This window comes from Nipponia nippon, unplaced genomic scaffold (genome assembly GCF_047370975.1).
Source record: "Nipponia nippon isolate SJK-2023a ecotype South Korea unplaced genomic scaffold, ASM4737097v1 scaffold_6, whole genome shotgun sequence".
NCBI classification, from domain to species: Eukaryota; Metazoa; Chordata; class Aves; order Pelecaniformes; family Threskiornithidae; genus Nipponia; species Nipponia nippon.
The window spans coordinates 61,555,035-61,578,826 of record NW_028262380.1 but is presented as its reverse complement, the minus strand read 5'-3'; the positions used below and the strand labels follow the sequence as shown (position 1 = coordinate 61,578,826).

General features: G+C 45.6%; 1 protein-coding gene across 3 annotated transcripts in view; it reads left to right on the top strand.

Annotated features, from left to right (window-relative positions):
* The window catches only part of ADGRL3 (adhesion G protein-coupled receptor L3), a 513,913-nt gene extending 500,670 nt beyond the window's left edge, over positions 1-13,243 (top strand). For 2 of the 3 annotated variants that reach the window (XM_087736050.1, XM_087736049.1), the window contains exons 25-26: positions 4,263-4,391; positions 9,910-13,243. In XM_087736050.1, the coding sequence (XP_087592176.1) occupies positions 4,263-4,391; positions 9,910-10,715 (935 nt within the window). In that variant the 3' untranslated portion in view covers positions 10,716-13,243. The remainder of the gene's footprint in view (positions 1-4,262; positions 4,392-9,909) is intronic. The other variant, XM_087736051.1, reaches the window with a different exon arrangement.
* Positions 13,244-23,792: the final 10,549 nt, after the last annotated feature.

The window sequence follows — 23,792 nt, the reverse complement described above, 5'->3', positions numbered from 1 at the left end:
TTTAATCTTTGGTTGAATATCAGTAGAAACAAGGAGACTTGGGACTGTTGTTATACCGGTGTGGTTGTAGGGAATATTTTTGTAGAGGTGTGAGTTCTGCTGTTAAATATGTTTGCTGATCATGATCTCATCTCACTGAACAACGAGATGCCCAGGTGAACCTGTGGATTTGAAGCCCCATCTTTCTTCCAACCCCAAATTCACACTCCCACACATACACAGCACGATAGCGGTTTGGAAACGGAGTGCATTTGCTTTCAGTAGGGTATCAGATTAGCAGAACCAAAGGTACTTCAATGCAGCTGAGTTGAAGGCAGTCACCATAACTAAAGCAAACAAAGAGTGGTGGCTGTGTGCTGGGCTCAGGTGCTTCGGGAGACAGCAAAGAAGGGATTGGTATAGGGAATGTTATTGCTGAAATGTAGGGAAGCAAGGATGACACAGGGCTGTGGGATTTGCTGGGAGGAATTGGTGTCACACCACAGATGCTGAGAGCCGAGGATCCAGCTGTAAGGGAATAAATAAAAATAAACAATGAACAACTGCTGCTTGCTGGGGATATTAGGCACATCGGCAACACCGAAGCAGACAACTGCCGAGGGTCACGTCCTGAGGGCGGCCTGCCAGGGAGGAGATTCAGGGCGCTCAACAGACCCCTGCAGCCCTGCTCTTTCTGCTTTTCGGGTCCCCAGACACGCATTGACCTTTGCAATGGCAGCCTCGGCACCCAGCCTTGCTGCATACCCATGTATGGGGCTGCAGAATAAAGCCTCTTTGCTTTCTCTCCTGGTATTGTGGGAGAGCATGCCGCTTTGATCCCGTGCTTGCTTTATTGGTTTTTGTTGGCTGTTTATTACCAAGGCCATTTTCATGCAAACGGGGTCATAGTTTGGTAGCCTACCTGCTCCTTCTGCTGGTGCCTGTCTTCAGACCTAATCCGCTCTTCCTAATAGCCCGGTTGGTTGCTATGGCAATGCTAAAGTGTTATGAAAAAGGCAGGATGATACTTAAATGTATGGCTGGTGTTACCTTTTTCTTTCTGCCTCCTGGGAAAGAGAAACCCAATAATGGGGATTTGTTTGGTGTATTATTGTTTTATCTAAAGCTTTAACTGTAGGCTCTTTAGAGCCTGAATGCAGTCCTTCTCTTTCAGCATCCTTTGAGGCTGGGAACGTTGCAGCTCTAAAGCAGTTAGGGAGAAACAAGAGCCCAAATTAATGAATACAAGGTACATATAATTTTATTTTTAAGATGTCAAAGGTTACATTTACTGTGACCTGCAGAGAGTGTGAAGTTTGCCGTGGCCAGCTCACCATGACGGGAACCTGCTGCAGAGCACTTAGGGCCCAGCTGGGTTTCTGAAAGTATTGAAAGGTAGCTGAACATGTTAGCAGTAGGTTTGTTTTGGATTTGCATCAGAATTACTCAGCACTGCCATCAAAAGTGGCATTTTGATCAGTAAATTAAAAGATCTTAACGCCCTCAGCAGTCAAGGGAGAGGAAGGCAGAAGATGCGGTATTTTTGCTAGTAGCTGCCTACAGGAATGGGTGGCTGTTTTGTTGTACCAAGCCCGTCTTACACACCCGAGAGAATAAAAATTACTTATTCTGTATTTTCAACTTTTTGCCAAGTTTATAGTCAGAATCATGTGTCTGTGTTAAAAGTTGCCAGAAACTATCTAGTTTGTAACAGCCCAAAAGAGCCAGGTTTGTGTGAATTTAGCTCGCTTCAGAGCCCACCACCCCGGCCAACATAGGCAAGCAAAGCATTAAGTGCTGACACAGGTTGGTTCCTTCTCCTCTCTTGTCACAAGGAGAGAGCATCCCCCATGCGAAACAGCGTGACCTGCCCAGCCGTGGCGGGATCAGCTTGTTCCTGCCTGCTAGGGATTGCTAGGCAAGATCAGACCAGGGATATATTGAGTGAGATGCTCTTTCTGGCAGTTGCCATTTAAAGACGCCTCAAGCTAAAACGTTCAAAAACACGCGGCGGGTATATTCTTCTCTGTATCAAATCTCATAGGGACCGAGTTGGAGACTGGGTTAAATCTCAAATGGGAGGATTATATCACTTCTGAATTTATGGCTGACATCAACTCTGGACATTCCTGTTACCTGTGTAAAACTGAGTCCCTTTTTGAATCTTTTATGGCCTGGCTTGATGAAAAGTGGGATGAAAGCAGAAACAATTCTAATGGACTTAGTACTCACTCTGGTATAAAATTAGTGCAAGACGAGAATTGGTTCCTACAGTCCCTCATCCCAGATGTACGTGAGATTGATGGAAAGTACATTACCAGAAAGAAAGAATTGACTCATTTACCTATTAGTTACATTCAAGGTTGCTTAGTTAAGCATTCATATAATGTTTTCTTACAGGAGACAGCTTTGTTTCCTTATTTCCAAACACAGCAGCTCATCTTGCTTTCCATCAGCATAGCCAAAAATATCAGGTGAGAGAAAACAAGTCTGTTTTTTTCCAGCTGCATGTGTTGAGGAGCCTCCCTGGCATGCAGCCCCCATACAGCGCCGCCTTCTACTTTGTCCTGTGCTCAAAAGACTGATTAAGTGATCCACTAGTGCCATACGCCTAGGGCTGGGAAGGGCTGGGGGAGGATGAGGGAGAGGCAGGAGAGCTGTCTGCTCTCTCCTCTACCGGAGCAGACATGGAGAAACACTGTCCCGGGAAATGGAGCCAGGCCAGTGTACGAGCACCGCAGGAGGCAGCACTGAAGCACTCCACCTAGCCTTAGGTTTGGCCAGTTTTGGCTTTTTTTTAAATAATTAGTAGGTGTGAGTTTTTAGAGAGCTTGCTGCTAACGGGATTTGTACTAGCCAGAGGCCTTTCAGGCTTATATATCCTCAGCAACTCCATCCAAAAACAAAAGAAAGAAAAGGAAAGAAAAATCAGATAATGAGTTGCAGAGAAGAGGTTATACCCAGAAGCCCACATGCCTCGCAAAGACTGCCTCCGCCATGCCATGGGGCCACCTTCGCCCCTAAAAGAGGCAGAGGGGGTCTCAGTGCCCCAGCCATTGACGAAGGCATCCCTGCCTGGGTTGCTGGGTTTGGGGATTGAGTTTTCAGTCACTTGTTTGGGTTGGGGCTATCCGATGTTGGTGACAGCCAGGTAACCTGAGCCCCCTGGCAGCCATGTCCTGGCTAGTTCTAGTTGCCCTACCAAAGAGTTACTTTCCTGGTGGGAAGGTTTTATCTTAACAGTTTAGCCTTGGAGGTAAAAACCATGGTGTGTCCTTGAGTATTCCTGCTCTAGGTCCCTACTGATTACAGTGGGAATGGCCCTGAGGGCAAGTTTTTGAGTTGGTCGTCTCTTTGGATCCCAGAGGAGATGAGGAGCAAGGGCTTAATGGGTTTTTTGGTCCTGTAAGTTACTAAAAGGTGGGGGGAAGTCTTTACTTCATGGGTTGATGCCTGTGATAAGAATCAAGGTAGGTCTTGGCAGCCACCTGCCAAGCCATGATGATCCTGAAAAGCACAAGTCCAGAGGCTGCGACTCCAAGGGATAAACCAAAGCGGGAGGACAACTGGTGGCTGAGTGCTTGGAAATGACAGCAAAGAGGTCTGGGAGTGGGGCAAATGGAGATCCTCGAAATGTGTGTCTCCATGGCCACTCTCACTCTTGATAGAAACGCCTGATGGAGCCGCAGTGCTCTTGCCTTCAAGGGTGGATTCGGGTCATTGTGGATGTGCTTGGTGGTGGTACCAGAGCTGTAGCTGAAGTGAAACTCACCCTCTTAGACATGAGAAACAGCTGCTCTCTGATAAGTGCCAAGAGCCTTCGGAGAGGCCTCATTCTCCATCCTTTCTTTTTAATTCTGCTTTTTCGATTTTAGATGTGTTTTTTAGATGTGATTTTTTTTTTTTTATTCATTTGGCACTTTCTGGAGAGTTTTTCCCCCCACATTGTGTAGGCTGCCATCTTCCTTTCTTTCTTTGTAGCAAGCATGTGGGCATAGCCTTGCTTACACTCCAAGCGACTGGGGAACCACCATAAATGTAGCTTATCCGCTTTCTGATACATTTTCTTTTGCGTTGGTTTGGATTTGTGCATTGTCAGTAACATCTGTTCTGCTTTAGTGGCATACAGTTTTCTGAGTCTAATTAGCTGGCTGCTTGTAATCAGGACTATTTCAACTGTTGTCATTCTGAATGTTCTTTTTCCCTTTTTTTTAATACCACATTTGCCTGATTGACCTTTTTTGTTTGTTTTTTTTCTCTGTCTTTCTATCGGGCTGCTCCAGGAGCCATGGCTAATCATCTTATAACCAATGCTCTGCTTCGTCCTCATGGCACTAACAACCCTTATAATACATTGCTCGGGGAATCGGCGGTCTATAACAACCCTTCTGTCAGCATGTACAACGCACAAGGTGTGCTGGAGTTTCTCTCTAATTTTTCTAGTGAGAATTCCATTTTCTGTGGCTTATTTTGGCCCATTTCTTTCTTTTTTTTCTTCCTTTTTTTTTTTCCCCCCCCACGCACACACACTTTGTTTTTTTGGAACTGGGCACAAAAAAAAGATCCCCTCCCCTTCCTTTCATTTCAATGCATCTTTCCATTTTCCAGAGGCTTTTTTTTCCATGAGCAATCAAATTCACTTTGAGAGACCCTTGTCAGTTCTACTCAAAGCATTCATAGTGGTTTTGATTTTGATTTTTTTTTCAATCTCCTCGCTTTTGTATTGTTTTGGTCTTGTGTGTGTATTTTGTCAGACGTATCCATTCCTCTCTTTGTTGTCAGCACATTTCCTTGTTAAACCATTCATTTCAGAAACAGGAACACCTTTGAAGGTAAGTGAAGCTAAAATGGCCTTTGCCACCAAACCTGCTCTCGTTTGAAATGGCTTAGAGAAATGTGGTCAGTGGCGCACCGGCTTGTGCAGGAAAAAAAATGCAAAATAAAGCAAAACTGCCCTTGATCTCTAAGAAAAATGACAGCTGAAGTGAGGAGCGTAGGTCAGTTCCAAAGCGCAGAGCTTAGATATTGTAAGAAATGTTTTGCCGTTTGCATTAATACATTTTATATGTGCTATTAGAAAGCAAAAAAAAAAAAAAAGAATAGAAAAAGGGGTAGGGAACCTAGAAGCTCTTGCATATCCTCCTTTCGGTGATGGAAAATAAACAGGTAGAGTCAGTTGTACCTAACAGAGGATTCTGCTGTAGAAATCGGTCTCTTGTCACCTATGTGTTTGTCTCTGCTCCAGCTGCGGGAAGGGACTGTGTTTGTAAGCTGATGTCCTGATGCTTCCGTGAGGGAGAGGCAGATGCATTTAAGCAGGACCTGAGGAGGAGCTGGGGCCTGTGGAGCTCTGCCAGCTCCTGTCTGTTGGTGGCTCCATCCTGCTCTGCCACTTCCATGGGATTTTTTTGGCTTGCTTGCAAGGTGGCTGAATCATTGCAGAGTAACACTGTGTTCAAGCGTAAGTATGTCAGCACTCTGTCAGCTCTCCGCTCCCAGTGAAGGCGTCCCTTTCCAGTAAAGGATCTCTAAGGAAGGGAAAATAATGATGGTTATAATGCAAGCAGGAAAACCCCCTTTGTACTGTATGGCAGCGTATTGTTTACAATAGAAATAGGTATTGAACTGTATCACTAGGGTATTTTCATTCAAAGCACAAGAAAAGCACGTGTTTGACCTTTTTGCTGTTCATTAACTTCCTAAACTATGCTAACTTTGTGCAATAAATTTGCTTCCACAAAAGCTTTTTAAAAAAGGGCTACTGTTAAACATGAAATACTCTGAATTTTAAGAACTTAAATGTGCTGCAAATGTTGAAAAGAGCTTTGATATTTTGTATAGTTTCTTGCGTGATAACATTGAGGTTTGGGGGACTTTAAAATCAAGTGGCAGCAGGTAATGCTGGGTCAGTGTTTGGCTTACGAGAAGTCCTAATGTTCAGGTCTGGGTGCCTCAACTGAACCCAAGTGATTTGGGCAGAAATGCGACAAAAAGGTTTTACATGCATTTTAACAATCTTGTGTTCTCCTGATTTTTAAGATTAGATTCTGATACAGTTACCTGAGCTAACAGCATTTTATTCCACAAAAATAGTGTAATTGATTTGCAAGTGCTATTCAGTGCAAAACAGCCAGGTGGATAACAGAGAAATCTACCCAGGCTTCATCCATAGGAGATGAAGAAAGAGAGTGGGATCAGTACTGATCCCATTTAAGCCCCTGGAGGTTTGCCATTGACATCAGAGGGAGCAGAACCCAACCCATTCTTTTCAGGAGGCTACAAGTTACTTGATGACCATAGAACTGGTATAGCTGTTGCTTTTCAAACTGGTTACTGTTCCTGGAAAATTACAAACTGTGAATATTAGGGGATCCCGCAGCAGAAACAAAGGTTAGCAAAACCAACCAGGCCTAATGGCCTTGGCAGTTCTTTGGGATCTAAGGATGCTGCACCAGCAGGCATGCTAAAGCGATGATAGTGCATTGTAAAAGTAGACGCTGTCGCCATCTCTGGGTGTGCCTTGGCTGCGATCAGCATGCGGTGAGGGCATTGCTAGCTAACGTCATCCAACTAACTCATTCCACATCACTAAGGCTATGATTTTTTTTGCACCTTCATCTACCACTTCTGGTGCTGACCATTGACAGGGACAGGACACCAGAAGAAACCTAGGGCCTGATCCAGTCGACCCCTTCCTTTCCCCCTCCCCAGTTACATGTTTTAAAATACCCTCTCTGCTCAAGCCGAAGCTGCCCCGTCTGCAGTAGAGACTCACCAGGGGCTGGGAGCCCTAAAAAAAACCCTTGGAAAGAGGCGGGAAATCAGACCCTAAAAGGCCAAAGTCCTATTTCCCAGTGGCGAAAGCGATTCCTTGTTGGGACACAGAGCATAGAGGAAGGAAGAGATGGTAGGTGAGGGGTCTGGCACCCCGCAGCACATGCTGAACGCTCACCACCATTGGCAGCTGACGGACGTATGCTGGCTCGGTCTCTCGGACGCAGGAGTTTCTCAAAACGGCCTAACTGCTTTCATGACAGCTAATTTTAAGAGAAGGCGGCAATCCTGTTAACGAGCTCTGGTTAAACCCCAGCGTGCCACAGACCATTGCAAAGTGGGAAGCTGAGAGTTGTCACTGGCTCCTCATCTTCATCTCTGGCTCTTCTTGTTTTAACTCTTTCTTCTCAATAGCTTCATTTAGCGATGCCATTATTCAAACTACCGTTCCTCTTACATTTTTTTCGCAAAGTCCATGTAGTTTGCCATGTGTTCCGTGAAAAAAAGAGCAGACTTACCAAAGTTTGTAAAATGTCAGCCCCGTGATGAGCAAAGTCATACTCTTACAAAGCACTGTTGCAAAGGATGGACGGCAAAACATTTTTAGCAAGGAAACAGATTTTGGTTTCAACTGCCAGGGGTTGTTATAACTAACAGTAAGTAAAGCCATTCATTTTAAGACTTTCAAAGTGATGTTGACAGTGCCTGTCTTTTCAAGCATGACCGTTACCAGCTTTAGACTTTTCTTAAATTTCCTGGCATTATTTCTTGGTTTGTGTTGCACGCTGAACATTTTATAGTGGCATTGGAAAACGTTTTAAATGTGATAATTTTTTTTAATAAAAATGTAGTCTATTAAATATTGCGCGTAAAATAATTTTTCTGTCTAAAATGTCAATATTTTTAACCTGAAATAAACCATGTAACAAATTCATGTATTCTGGGCAGTGGAAATTATTTCCGTTAACTCTCTTTTCTACATATCATCAATTTGCTTTTTACTCATGTTTCTCCTACTGTCGCTGTAAGCTTACTTGTTGTTTTTTCTTTCCTTTTCTTCATGCTGTCGTTTAGAGCCCTACAGAGAGACAAGTATGGGAGTAAAGCTAAACATTGCATATCAAATGTAATTTTTTTTAGTTCACTTTTATCGCATCACATATAGATGATGTAGTTAATAAAGGAAATTCATCTCACAGTTTTGAAATCAAAAGAATATGAATATACATATGTATATATACGTGTATGCGTGTGTATGTATGTGTGTATATATATATGTATGTGTACATATATATATAGAGATGAGATTAGAAGATGCTTTCTTTGTTTATTTCTCCTTTTTGTGGTATCATTTACCCAGCGTAGTTTCTCTTATAACTGTGCGTATGACTTTTTTTTAAACTTCACATTTTTATTTGCGAGGTCATGGCATTTTTATACGGCGTGTTTCATTGCAGACCCCACTCTGTTCTCACCTGCGATGCCTCCATTTTATTTCCCCACCAAACCCTGGCTCTATGCATTGGCAGCAGAAGCGCAGCACTTGGCTCCTCAATGCATACGTTACTCAACATCACCATCAGACAGATGCTGTTGTACCCGTCACCCATTACATACGGTCCTCCCCCCAAAATGCTCACTTTTCATTTCTTCCCAAGCATTGTGACTCGGTTGGAGAGTGTCCACCATGAAAATCAACGGCTTTGCTCTATGTCTGTGATGGCTGGTTGATTTTTTGGCGTAGCTCCCTCATTTGCTGGGAAACCTGGGATACAGCAGCACCCTCTGAGCTTCAGAAACCTAAAAGGTGACCAACACATTTGGGGCATTTCACTCAAAAGCAAGAAGAAAGCCTGCAGTAGTGCTTTCCAGCCCTTGATATGCAGTAACTACTCCATCACAGATATAGACCAAATCCTGTATTTTCAGAAGGTACACATGCCATGTACCAAGCATGGTATGAGCAACTGTTCATCTGAAATTGTCAGCTAACGGCTCCTCTGATCCATCATGGCTTGCCGGGAGTTGCTTGCCATTTTTTGGCAACGCCCGAAGCCCTTAGCTGAAAGGTCGATACGTTATTTCATGCATCCCCACACCTGCACTCCTTCCAAAGATGGCAGTAATCCCAAAAAAGAAAGTGTGGTGGCTTAACTGCTGGGCCTGATTTTCTTCTCCCTCGCCCACTCATGCTGCATTGCTCTCAAAGCGCTTCCCCACCATCTCCCGTAGCGTCTTTGGAAAGAGCCAAGCTCCAGCCTTACGTTGACAGTGTTGAGACACCTATGGAGATGCAATAGGCAGTTAGTTGGGGGGCACCCCGAGACCCTGTTACTCCTCACAGGTTCCCCTGAGCCCACTGTACTGTGGCAGTGATGGTACTTACTGTACCTTCCACTGAATCCTCTGCTTTAACTTTGCAAGTTAAATGGGAGCTATTTTTAAAGGCTTTGCAAGACCCCACAGCAGCTGCCTCCAACATTGATTGTATTAGAAAATCCCCACCCAGCCAGTGTGGAGTAAATAATTTTGGCCATGCCCTTGTGCCGGGAGAGATAGGGTATTTAGCCTTGTTTTGAAAAAGATTCGGCCAGGAAGCACTTTGTGCCTCCGCCTTGCTAATTCCCGAATCCCACCATTCAGGCCTTATGCCTTTCCCCTGGCAGCCTGCCCAGCAAAAGGGGAGAGTGGATTTATTTTTTTCCTCTAGGAAGGATACACTCCCAAACAAAGTCTGAGTAATGATTAACCTGGGCTGCGAATAGTTTTCCTTCGGCTGGGGGGAATTACCCCCTTCCTCCAAAGCACCTGGCGCCAGGGCAGTTGGGACCAGCCCAGAGTCACCTATTTCTCAGCTCCCCCCGGGAATACATAGAGCAAAGCACAAGGGCCGTAGGAGGTACTGGCCAGGAGAGGTTATTCCTTCCCAGTGGCTATTGCGGCATCAAGTGACATACTTGACAGCGCTTTCCATTTTTTCGGTGGGAAGACCTTAAGTCGGTTAGCTGGAGCTACACCCTCCTATTTTGGCCGTGACGCTCTCCTTGCTGACGAGCCCCAGCAGCCACGGCAGCCTAGGAAGGGGGTTTGAGTGTGCACGTCCTGCGTGAGTGTCCTGTTTGTACAAGTCACCCTCTCTTGTGTAATGTTTTTCAGAGGGGCTTCTGAACAATGCCAGGGATACAAGTGTCACGGATACTCTACCACTGAATGGTAATCACGGCAACAGCTACAGCATCGCCAGCGGCGAGTACCTCAGCAACTGCGTGCAAATCCTTGACCGCGGGTACAACCATACCGAGAACGCCCTCGAGAAAAAGATCCTGAAGGAACTCACCTCCAACTACATCCCTTCCTATCTGAACAACCACGAGCGCTCCAGCGAGCAGAGCCGCAACCTGATGAACAAACTCGTCAACAGCGTGGGCGGCGGGAGCGAGGACGACGCCATCGTGCTGGACGACGCCACCTCCTTCACCCACGAGGAGAGCCTGGGCCTGGAGCTCATCCACGAGGAGTCGGACGCCCCACTGCTGCCCCCCCGGGTATACTCGGCGGACAACCACCAGCCCCACCTCTACAGCCGGCGGCGCATCCCGCAAGACAACAGCGAGAGCTTTTTCCCCTTGCTGACCAACGAGCACACGGACGATCTCCAGTCGCCCAACAGGGATTCTCTGTACACCAGTATGCCCGCGCTGGCTGGCATGCCCATGACGGAAAGCGTCACCGCCAGCACCCAGACCGATCCCCCGCCAGCCAAAAGCGGCGGCAGTGATGCCGACGATGTTTACTACAAAAGCATGCCCAACCTCGGCTCCAGGAACCACGTCCATCAGCTACACACTTACTATCAGCTAGGTCGAGGCAGCAGCGACGGTTTTATAGTCCCACCAAACAAAGAGGGAACCCCCCCGGACGGCAATGCAAAAGGACCCGCTCACTTGGTCACTAGTCTATAGAAGATTCAGCAAAAATTAAGCAAAGAGACAACAAAAAGCCCCTCCATAATGCTCGGTTTACTGTTCTGAGTTAATCCAAACAGTGGTAATATTGTGTGTACTCCTAAATCTTCATGCTGTTTGAAAGGAAACTCTCAGACTTTTTTTACTGGAATTTTTAGGCCGGCCCGGAGAGGACAGTAACTGCTGCCCCCCCCCCCTTTTCCCCCCCATCCTCCTTCCCTCCAGACAGACTTCATTATGTTAATGAAAGAGATAGATAACGGCACACTTCGTGGCCTTCTCAAGTTATGCCGTGTTTGTTTAAACAATCCTTGATGCTGTGTTGCTCTTAATACCGAGGACCTGATTTAAGAGGGGAAAAAAAAAACAAAAACAAAAAAGCAAAGAAAAAAAATAAAAGGCCAAAAATGTGCATTTGAAACTAGTAGCGATGACGCATCTAGGTGGGAGCGCTGCACAAAAACAAGCTAGCAAAACTCTTTCTTACCAATCCAGATCACGTCATGGGTTTTGGTCACTCACAACTTGGTTTCACCGCAGCACCCTTTGCTGTGGGAGCAAACAAAACAAAACAAAATTTAATGAGACGGAAGGGAATCCTAGAATTCTGTGCTAAAGGCATATTTTACGTTTTGCTGTATTAACGGATGATAAAAACTAATGGCAGAAAAAGAGAAGTGAACAATTTCTATGTAATGTACAGATACTAGCATTGCACATATAGTCTGCTTTCTGTTCCTCCAGAACTTGCGTCCCTGTTAATGTAGTGGAAAAAAAAAATAAGAACTTTTTTCTGTTGTGCTGGTCTTGTAAGTTTGTCTACCAGTAGGAGCAAGGTTTTTCATAACTCCTCTTTTTTTTTTTAATTTTGTTTTGCCTCTTCCACTGTCCCTCCCCTCCGTCCCCTCCCCATCCCAGTAAAAAAATCTCACTGGGCAAAAAAAAAAAGGAACATCACTTTCTAAGGACCATTTTTAGTAATGCCATCACCATTTCTTTTCAGCCAAGGCAGTCTTTTTATTTCCTGTCTGTATAACTTTCTTCAGCCGGCGTATTGCCGGCAGACCTTTTGGCAGACTAGAGCAGGGCAAACTTCCCCATTGACAGTGCACAACTGATCGTGATGATAATCCTGTGAAGCATCTTTGGCGAGCAGCCCCTCAGCCAGGCCGTAGGGTCACGTCCAGGAGCCGAGAGGTTTTTTTTATAGTCATAGTGGGGCTTCTACAGGAGGCGGCCATTTCCCTGGAGGAGCAAAGGGCCTTCACAGCTCCATCTGGTCCCCAGTTTAGGCACTTGTACTGCAGTGGTTAAGAAGAAAATCAATTGACACATAGGGAGCTAAAAAGTACTTTGCAGTGATTTAAAAAAAAAAAAGTCTTCTGTTCATTATTTTTCCTAACAGGAAATTTATTTATTTGATAGGATTTTTAAGTAACATAGGCTTTCTGGAGGTAAATTAGCAGCACGGAATATGAATTCTTCTTTTTTTCTTTTTTTCTTTTTTTTTTTTTTTAATTTATGATCCATTTTGTACGGTCTCAACAGTTGAATGACCTCATTACTAATATTTGTTGTAAAAGTGAAGCTTGTTTGCCAACCAATAAACAACTGATCACGATTTAGAAGATACTGTATGTATGTACTGTACAATTAATCTCTTTTTTTGTTGTTGTTCCATTACTGTCTTCAGTATGAGTCTCCGCTCCTTTACGGCATGGGTGAGCAATGCCAAAGAAAAGAGGCCTAAGCTGAGCAATTTAAGCACAAAGGTTACGCAGCTACGACTGACTAGGAATATCAGGCTAGCAGTACTTGTTTAGGGGCGAGAACAATGCTGGTCGACATTTGTTGCAGGTGATTCTAGGTCTGTTTTGTGCCTACTGTATAAACTAGCCGACGACACGCGGATGATTTGAGTATAGTATTTCATGTGTCGTACCTTTTAATCATTGTAATGATTTTTTAATTTTTTTTTTTTTTTTTGGTTCTTCTGAGATTAAAAACTGCTGGTAGCATGTCAAAGAGTAAAACAAGTCCCCGTTAGGCCTCCTCAGTCGTTGTTTGCTGTCTCTTTATTTTCTTGCTCTGGGCATATGCAAAGCACCATCCTCCGCCACATCACCCTTCCCGTCCTGCCACTGCCGATGGCCTGCTGGCACTTCGCCGCTCTCCTCCAGCCTCCCCCTTCAAATCCCTCGGAAGCAATTAGGATATAGAAAGCCATAAAATAAACTAGATGATAGGTTGACAGCAAAAATAACTGCCTCTGGACACGCTCGGTACCAATTTTGTCGTACGTGATTTTTCACAAAGCCCTCCCATGCCTTGGGCTTTGGGGTCTGGTGCTGCCTCCATCCAAGCTGCCTCCATCCAGCTCCCATCAAGCTGGGTAAAAGCCAAAAGATTTGGAGCAGGCAGGCGATGCCCGTGTTTGTTAGACAAGATATTGCCAGTGCTGGAGGATAAATGCAGCAGCTGCGCTCCATCCCAGGGTTGTCCTCATGTGGGGTGATGCTGCTCAGTGCTGCTCAGCAGGGGCTTGTCATGGGGGCAGAACAAGGGGGTGGTGGTATTTGGTGGTATTCGTGGCCTACGAAAGAGTCTGGTTTGAGTCGCCTGAGTCCTTCCTGCAGCCAGGCACTCAGGCCAAAACATCTTGTGGAGGAAAATTCATTTCTGACCAAGTACTGATCACAGCTGTGCCTCTTGCTGGGTCTAGGTTTCTGCAAGGGAGCATTTCCCACTGGGAGTTGGGAATCACCTGGCTTCATAGCAAAACAGACACTGGCCAGCCAGGTCATGCTCTTCCTCTTGATGCTGCCTCCCTGTATCATTTTCTTTTCCATGCCCGCAGCAATGGAGCTGGGCAGTGTGTGGTAGACTATGCATTCGGGCAAAGCAAGCATTTCAGACCCATGTGGTCATACCAATCCATGTAGCAGCCCAACAGAGGTTGCTGAGGCTTGAAATACTCGAAATACCTCTTACTTTAGGGAAAGTAAAAACTCTTTTCCTGTATTAGACTCCAAAAAATAGTTTTCCATGGATATGGCAGGATTAAATTCATGCGGAGAGTGAGGTACATGATAGCAAATATCGTCATAATAAAATGGGAGGCAGGTGGTCAACACGGCATTTACCAGCATGCCTGAAACTATGCAAGAACAAACCAGTGGTGGATTTCCTATGGGATGATTGTGTCCTACTGAAAAATCTTTGACTTTCTTTACTCTGAATGGTCGTTCTTCCCCAGCCTTTCTGTGTATTTCGGATTTATCAGTGGACAGGCTGTTTTTCCCCTCCATCCATTCTCGCTCAAGCTTGTCTCTGCCAGCCTGCCATGCCTATTAGCACTTTGATTGCAAAAAAACGCTGTTTATTTTCAAGCTGATTATTTCCGTCCCCAGGCTGTTCTGGCACCACAGAATTCTCTGTTGGTGCTTCTTATAGCTTTGGAAACAGCTGAATATCAAAACAGAGGGGAAATAGATATTATTAATTATATTAAGCCAAAGATGGTTTAAGACTGTAATTTAGTTTGGGGGGGGGGGGGGAGCAGGATGGGGATTATTGTTTTCATTTTTTTTCCGCTTGAAAACAGGCTTTTGTTGTGTCAGATAGTTGATTATGGGCATGGTGAAGGTTTCTGCTTGTTGATAAGTAGCTCAGTAGATACAATTCTTACACGACTGGCAATGTAGCGGTGTCTTCCGTGCAGACTGCAGCACGCAAAACTCAAATCAGTGTTAAGTCCTCAGTGCCTGAAATGCTCCGGGGGTAGGAGCAAGAGCTACAAAATTTCTAAGGTATTTCTTAGTGCTGAGCCAAGGCAGAGATGTGAGAAAACTAACAGCTTGATGAAGAGGCAGTAGCAATTATGGTATTAAATCTATACCTACGCTTGGGGCACATAAGTTTGCAAGCTGGGTTGAAGGAGATAATCAGCCCTGTACTGGAGGTATCTTCTTTTTCAGACTTTTGTTTAACAACAACAAAAAAAAACACCAAAAACCAAACAGATTTGCCTTATAGGGAGAAGATTAAAGCTTCGTCGTTTAACTGGAATAAGCATCCCACTTTCAATGAAAACCAACAAAATAGAGGCAAACAGGCAGTGCTTGGTCCAACGAAAACATCACGCGGATACATAGACCCCCCCTTTCTGAAACATGGGACTGCCTTTGGGAGAGGCACAGGTTGCTGGGCATGTTTGGAGTGAGGAGCGTCAATGTTCATCTCTTGCTTGAGGTGTCCTTTTGGAATGCCTTGCTTGCAGGCAGGAAAAGGGCCTTGAATTTTCCTAGAAATCATCTTGGGATGCTTTGCAAGTTGTGAATTGCTTTTTTCCCCTTGTTCCTTCTAATTTGCACAGGATTCAGTTGTTTTTCCTGTGTAATCCCATTGCAGACTGCCCCGTAAGGAGCTGACACACCAGTTTACTGTGCAATTGCTGTGTTTTCTGCTGCTTAAGGACACTTTGTCTCCAACGGAAAATGCCTGCCCATTTTCTGCAAAAGCCGTAAGAGACTGTAAAGATCTCCCCAAAACATGTGAAGGAGAGACACAAGGGGAAAGACATGCCAAGAAAGACTGTGTAGACTAGAGGGTTGCTGGGGATGGAGGGTATTCATCACAGCTTTGGAGGCACTGTGTAGGCAATATTACTTATCATGGTGCTGCTCCTTTCCGCCTGTTGATTGCATTTAATGCCCTGAAATCTGTGGTTGTTAACCAGTCTTTTTCCTTCCTCCATGCCTCCAGGTAATAAGCAGTGAGATGCTTCAGAGGGATGGAGGAAATGGTGGTGGTAGGAGGCGCTGATCCAGGGGGTCCTTGTGTGTCTCTATGTGTGTCCCTATTGCCCGCATCCCCCTTCCCTCTTCTCTGGCCAGCAAACCTCTCTCTCGCACACCCCCATATGTTCTTGATCTTGCTAGTTTAGAAAGAATATAATACCCCGCAGACTTACCTGGACAACAGGGATAAAAATATAGCTCATCTTATTAAAAAGCTATCCTAGGAAAGCCTAAGAGCACCATCTTGGTCATCTGTCACACCCTGATCTCCTCTTTACATTTAGAAAGAAAAGTACTTTATTTTTAGCTACCTGCTGCATTCAGCTAGACTCTATGCAAATTTTATTCAATGAATATTTTAGGGTTTAAATAGTCTGTACTCATGAACATTATATAAATGTCATGTCGTCATAGGCTCTCCAGTAACAGCGTGGAGAACATCCTGCAGTGTAAAGCTGAAATGAGATAAAATCGGTGGTTAATGCTCCCAGGGAAGGCAGCGGTGGTCGCATTAGCGGTGGCCATCCTCAGCAGGGGCATTAGCAGTGCGGCTGGGGGAGAGCACCCGAAGGGGTACCCCCGGGAGGGCAGCAGCACCGCCCGCTCTGCACCGAGAGTCATTTTATTCAGCGCAGGCAGCTGGTGCAGGGCCAGTTTTGCTCTTCCAAGCACTTTGACAAGCCCTATGGATGCGTGGATCTGACACCAGATCATATGTCGTCCCAGCTCAAGAGGGATGGTCTGTTTAATGCTGAAATATTGAGACTAGCCAGGATATCTTGGAAATCTTCCTTTTTCACATCAGAATAGCTTTTTACAGGTGCTTACTCTTTATTGTATTTGGTACACCAGACAGATAGGTGGTGATAGTCTTGTCCAGCAAAATGCCAACAACAACAAAAAAAATCATCCTAACTATTTGCTGTCTTTTTATTTCTTCATCCTCCATGTATTTTCTTTTCTTATATTTCTACTCCTTAAATACACTGTACACATGTAAAAACCCAAGCTAAAAACCTTAATAAATAAAAAAAAATGTTGGTATACAGAGCAGTTATTATGTGCTGGAAGCAAATGCTTGATATTTTGACAGCGTTGCTTAAAACCCCAAACAACCACTTAAAAGGCACAAACATAGCTGCTGCATGCACACCTCCTCAGCTGGTGTGCATGGGAATGCTTGTACGGATGACCCAGTATCTCCCGACTGCCACTTATAATCGACTGCATCTTATGTTACAACTTCGGAAAGGTTATTTCCAGCAGCGGGATGCTCGATGGGTAAATTATGGCTATAATAAAACTGTTTTCAGCCTGACTTCTCCCACTTCTCTCTGAGGCATCTCAGGCAGAGTTTAATTCGGGTCCCTGTGGCAGGAAAGCTCAATGTAGGCGTGAGCCCTGCAGCCTTTCTGTCCCACTGGCAGCAAAGGCTTCGCCTTTCAGCAGGCACAGGCCTGCGGTAACATCCACTGGTAAATGTTTTTGGGGATGACTGTTGAAAACCAAGTGGTCAACGAACTGGGTGGAGGTTTTCTGGGTATGCCACTCGGAAAGCAGCAGCACCTCGCCCAGGGCTTCTCTTAGCACTTGGTTGCACAAAAGCTGCAAGGCGGGGGTGGGAAAATGGACTTTGGGTGGGGGGAAATAAAAGAAAAAGTCTCTAATATCTGGCAAGGCTTCATCCTTTGGCTGAAATGTGCCAAAAGGAGTTTCTCGGGCACTTTCCATAGGCAGCCAGAGAGAAGTGCGGGGTCGAAAGGGATTAGCATGCGATGGGAGGCCAGTTTGAGGCAGGATGAAGCCTTGCTGTGGCTTTTGAGTGCCTGCTCTGGCTGGTCCCTGGTTTCCTCACCTTAAAAAAAAAGGAAAGAAGGTGTTACGGTTTGCCACCAAGGACCTCAGCAGCCCTTTTTTTGAGAGCGTCCCTCCCTGATAAATAGATGAGCTGCTTTCGGTGCAAGCGCCTCAGCTCTGCCCTTTGGTTGTCTCTGCCTCACCCTCCTCCTTGCTTGCGTTGCTACCATTCGTACACACAGATAAAAGGCCTCATTGCTTAAGCTGCTGTTGATATCAGCCAGAAAGAGTGCTTCATATTAAATAGGTGGGATTTTTTTTTTTTCCTGAGATACACTGTGCACACAGGCATATTTAGCTGCTAGCAGCTTGCACTGCAATGCAAAGCAGCCTGCTGAGCTAGCAGCAGCAGAAACGAAAGGAGAAAATGCATCCCACTGCTTGGAAAAAAAAGAGATGAGCAACAAAGAAAGGATGAAAGTCCCTCCTCTTCAGAAAAACCCCAAAAGAACAGCCAAAATAGCTAAGCTGGGAGATGCCCAAAAAGTTGCCAGCTCTGCCCCCCACACTTTCCCTGCAATATTTTCTATGCTGCCATGCAGAGCAACACGCATTTGCTGGCTCTTGGGTGGGTGGGAGATGGGGGTGAAATGATTTACACTTAGAAACTGTCTCCAGGACAACTCTTAATTCTTCTTGAATGTGTCTAGCCTATCTTAACCTCTCCCTGAAATATTATTGATAAAAAAACCTGCATGTGTTCACCCCAAATTGCATGTGGCTGCCTCTTCCCAACCTGCACGTGTAAAAGGAGGTGTTTTCCTCCTCGGAGCTGCAGTGATTATAGAGGCAGCTGTAAAGCAGAACACTCAGGATGTGAAGTGCCCTTCAGATAATGTCTGATAGGAAAACAAATCTGTTTACTCTGCAGTCATTTATACTGACTATTTATTATTAAGGGGTGGGGGGGACCACAAAAAATGCAGTTTGCTCAAACAAGCCCTATTGGGCTGGTACAAGCTGGTGGTTGCAGCTCAGCTCCGGACTCTCCTTGCTTGAGCTGGGCTAAACCCAGAGGAGCAAAGAGGCACCTCGGCACCACCCTTCATCCAGAGAGCGGTGGGCAGCAGTGGCCAATGCTGCTGGTCCTCAGGCCGTTTAACAAATAACGGGCTCATGTGGGGACAAAGCCAGGCAAATCCATGCCACCAGCTTCAGAAAAAAGGGTGGGAGGAGGTTCCTGATGGGGTGCTGGCCCATAAATACATTCACCTGCTCTGAGCAAGCCTTCCCCTTTAAGGCAAGCCTGGGCATCCTGTGCTTTGTTTGAGGGGGGAAATGGTCTTAAAAATAGCTGGTGGCTGCTGCAGGGTCCTGCTTTGGGGATTTACCTGCTCTCCCCTTGTTTTCCACAGAAAGTGTAAGGACGCCCAAGCAGGAGCCAGTCTTCAGGCGAGTCACCATGGAAGACAGTGTCATCTAGCGCCCGGACCACCCGATGATCCTGCCCCAGCGAGCCCACGCAGGTGCGCCGCCTCAGCTCCTCTGTGCCTCTGTTTACCCATCCCTCACTTGGGATTGCACAACAGGAGAGGCCGGAGAAACTAGCCTCAACCAAAACCCTCGGCAAACCCTCGCATCCCCAAGGAGAAAACAGCTCGGCTGAGATTCCCGCTGCCCTGCGCATGGCAGCACCCTGGGAAGTGCCCTCACCACTTGGTCGGTTGCTTTTTTTTTAAGATGAGCAGAATGGGCAAAAAATGTCTTTTGTAATAAGAAATGAGTATCACCTGCTCCAAATGTTGGCTTTGCAACTTGAAAACATTTAAAGACGGCTGAGCGTGCTCAGCCCCCTGTCCTGAGCCCCTCTCCGTGCTTGCAAGCTGGGCTGTATAACGGTGACCCCGCTAGATCCAGCTCCCTGTTGTAAATGCAGACCTGCCTGCGCGGAGAGGTAATGAGGGAAGGAAAAAAGGGACAAAGAAATAGTCCTTAAGCCAGAAGAAGCTGAACTTGCTGGCAGAGTACTGTTGAGCAAAGCTGTCTCTTGTAAATAGGGACCGGTGCACGTGCCCAGCAGCGGCTCCACTTGGCAAAAGCTTCTCGGGGGAAAGCTGCTCAGATTTTACTGTCTTGTGTAAATAGAGATATTTTTTTGGAAAAATATGAGCCTTAGTATCTTGAAGATAGCGTTTCTCAATCAGCTCAGCTGGGGATGGATATACGGGAAACCACAGCATCTGCCCGGTGAAGGTTGGCATGGTGTCTCACAGCCGAGCTGTGCCACCACGGTGGGCGCAGGAGGCACCTGAAAGACAACAGACACATCTGGCAGAGGACTCGGCAGACGTTTCTCCTTCATTCCTGTAACCAGGGTGGACTCACTGGGCCTATTGTCTCCACTGGTGTAAATACTCAGCTACGGCCCACAGAGGACTTGGGCTGCTTGGTGCAGGTGTGGGGGGAGTGGGATGGGCAGAAATCACCAGAAGGAAGCAAACCCCATCGGTGTCATTCCCCTGAGGCTTTTAACATTAATTAAAAAAAGAAAAAAAAGGAAAAAAAAGAAATCCTGAAGACTGGTTAAAGGTGTTGGGCCAACTGTTCAACTGGGTAAATGGAGGCATGCATAAACATCTGTGTTCATGTCAGCCAGTGCCTGTACATTCAGTTTTCCTCGGCACTTGTGCAAATGCGTGTGCAAGACTGTGCCCTGCATGGGTGGCTGCTAGCCAGCGCAGGTCCCCGTGTCTGCGTAGCTGTGTCTGTGAGAGAAGAAGAGAGGATATGGATGTGTATGTTATACTCACCTTTACATGCCTAAACACATTTGAGAAGTGATAAGTAACACTGCCCGGTTCAGCTTTATTAGCATGAGGACAGAGTAGTGTCTGCATCTTTCCAGGGAACAAGGCACGGCAGGCCGGGGGGGGCGGTGTTAGCTGAGCGAAAGCTGATAAATCTCTGCTCCACATTGAGTCATCACAACACAACAGCAGCCATCTGCAAATGCTCCCAATAGAGCAGGGCCATGCTCGGGCATGGGTGTTTGCAGGATGCAGGCTGCTGCAGCATGGTACCTGAGGGAAGCAGGAGAGAAGATTTCCCCTTCATCCTTCACAACTCAAAGCTTACTTATGCCTTATTTACTCTGAGTCCGACCATGTGGATTCATGCAGTGGAGGGGAACTAGAAAAAAACAGACAAGAAAAAAAAAAGATATTTTTGAAAATGACCCAGAATAACTTTCTCTAGACATAGAAGTCTCTCTTCAGCCTGGCATTTTGCAAGGAAGCAGAGCCAAGGTGGAAGTGTCTCCTCCCCATTAAAAAGCCAGATAACGTAAACCAACTATTGCACATATTTAGCACAATACTGGGGGCAAGGAAAGGCCACTGGGCGGTCAACAGAAATTGGAAGCTGCCTCAAAGCACCGAGCGATTTGGGCAGCTGGAGTGCTAATTTGCTTGCAGTGGTTCAAGGTGAGCTGCAGGGATGGTCTTTTCCTCTTGAGTACTTGAATACCTCTGTCATCCAGCTCTATGGGGCTGCTGTTACCATTAAGACTTAACAACTGCCAGTGCTGAGCGATTGATTTATTTATCAAACTGGCGCACGGGAGACACCGTGCTTTCATCTGCCACCTGTAGACACCTCTTCCTTTGCCCACTTCTCCAGCCTTGTATGGTGTCCCCAGGCAAGGTGGCCATCATCTTGGGGAGACTCAGGTTTCTTTCCCAGTGAAGGCTGTCAGTCTTTTTTTTCTAGGGAGTAAAATAATGAAAAATATGAACAACTCATCCCATCTTTGTGCCAGAAGTGTTCTGAAAATCAGCCAGTATATTAAGCAAAACAAACACTTCCAAAAGTTTGAAAGCTCATGATCTTTCACAGTCACGAGGGGACCATCCTTATGGTTTCTAGGGCCCCGAAGGGTAGTGCTAGCCTGGGGCTGCCTGACCCTGGGGAGGTCTGGGGTGCTGCATGGGATGAAAGCGGGGGCTGCAGTTGCAGGAAAGCAGAAATTCCCTGTTTTTTCACTAGAATGCAGGAAAGCAGAAATCCCCCGGGTTAGGTTGGGTCGGGTTTTTTTCATTAGAGCCCTCACTATTAGTTTCTCTCCCCAGACAATCCCATCATCCCACACCTTAAACCCTTGCCATTATGTCTAGAAGAGTTATTCTTGGAGATATTTACGACAACCTTCAATGTCTCTCTCTCTCTCCCCAACCCCAAAGAGGTGGACACCCGGTAACTTATGGTGACAGTTGTAAAGATGAGCCAGACCGACCCCAAGTCCTAATAAAAATGATGAATCCCATCTGCTGCCTCCATATCTATGGTGCACAGGTTATGCGCGGAGGTGAACCGGTGAGGAGAGGGAGGCAGATACTCACTGAAGAGTGGGTCCGGGAAGTGCCATTACCAAACCCACCCAGCTGCTGTGTTCCCCGGGGCAGAGTTTTGATTTAATCCAGCTCTGAGTCAATAGTGATTGACATTTCACCGGCTTTCCATATCTTAACTGGACTTCCTTACTCCTCAGGCATGGAATGAATCTTAATACATTGTAATTACTGTACTCCTGGTGATGAACCAGTATGAAAAGCTATCACAGAGAGCATTAATAAAATGTACGTTATGAAAAAGAACTCGTCATTGTCTGAAATTAATAACGCACGAGATTTTTCTCATCCACACCTGCTCATTACAGGCCTGCCCTTGAGTTTTCTATTAAAATCACTTATTCAAACTACTTGTATAGCTGTGTTCTGCGTGAAGTTATGTGCTGTAGGTTTGCATCCCAGTTAGATGTACTGCATGAGGACTTATTAATCTGTTACGTCTTTCAGGCGTTGATTTTAGTGACATTTATATAACGCCAGTATGACTAAAATGAACTGATTGATTCATGTGTATGGATTAGTTTGCCTAAGACTTTGAGGCTAGGTAGCTTTATCATGCACTGTAACGCCAGAATTCATCACTGTATTATTTACGAGAGACTGAACTGGCTGCATCTCAATAACTGAAGAGATCTTCAGTGTTTTATTTATGTATAAATGTTTACTTAATCAGCCACCAATTTTGTTTAGCAGAATTTGTTAGCAAACGGAAATTGTAAACGATAACGTGGTTTCTATTTTAAAATTTATAGGCTTTCATCTATAGCAAAATCCAAGATTTCCAAAGTGTCTTTGTCTGCTGGCAATCAACAAGCTCTCTTCTATATGCTTTCTGGTAATTGCAATTAGCTGCTGCAATATTTCACATAAAAAATAATACAACCCTAATACAGGAGTTCTGAGTGGTAGTGTGTCAAAGTCAACATAAATATCCCGATACTTAGAAACATTGCTGCAAGTCTGACAAAGCAACAAGGAGTCACCGGCCAGCACAAAGGCAGGAGCCCCACGGCTTGAGATGCAGCAGGTGTCATGGCGCAGGAGGACACCACCAGCCAATGCCTAGGGACCAAGTAATGCCAATCTGCAAGGCCTGGCCCATGGACATGCCAGTGTGGTGAGTTCTGCTGCCTTCTCTTATGAGAAAAAACCCAATTCCAGATAAAATGAAGTGAAGTGAAGCTGTATCTTGATTGCCTGGGCTGTATCCCCTGCAACAGCCTGAGGAAAACCTGGTCAAAGGGGACGAGGAAAGCATCTGTTCACCATGCATTGCAGCTGGGAAAGTAACCGGGCTACAGTGTGGGTTTAAGGGAATAACACCCCGAGGAGGTTTAATCCCAGGTTCCCAATAGATGGCACGGGTTTGCTTTGGACCACGCTGCTTCTCCCAGGGACCAAGGAATAAAGACACTAAACGGATTTATTAAATGAAAGAGGAGACTTCCCTGTTAGGAGCCATTTAGAAATATTTTTACTGTGGAGGCACATAAGAAGTGGCATGTTAGAGGCATATAAAATAATAAGTAGTGTCCAGAGAAGGTGAATTGAGTGCTGAAGTTCACCGTAGGTAATACAGCAAGTGACACTATGTGGGGAAATGAAGAGGTGAAGTCTTAAATGTAGTTAAAGGCAATGCTTCATCACCCAGCACGGGATTAACCCACGGACTCCCTGACCCAATACACCAGTAAGATGATGTACAATGAGCTTCAGTAAAATATTACATCTTTTTACAGTTTAAAGAAAGGAAAAAAAAGTAAAAAAAAAAAAAAAAAGAAGGCGTCTGGCATCTACAGGCTTTTGTTGCAGGGTCAGAAATAATTGCTAGTTCCCTGAGGAACCGAAGAAACACCCCTGCTGAGTCTTCAACCATACTTCACGCTGATGTGATTTTTTTTTAACCTTTTATTTTAGGTAAAAAATTAAAATAGTATTAGGTATGCCTGGGAAATTGCTTACCAGCTGGCAGTGCTAAAAGGGGAGTAAACCTTGCATGTCAGCACCCTGGGCTATAGCTTCAAGAGTGTGGGCTCACAAGAGGGGAATGCTGGGGGGTACCTGTGCCTCAC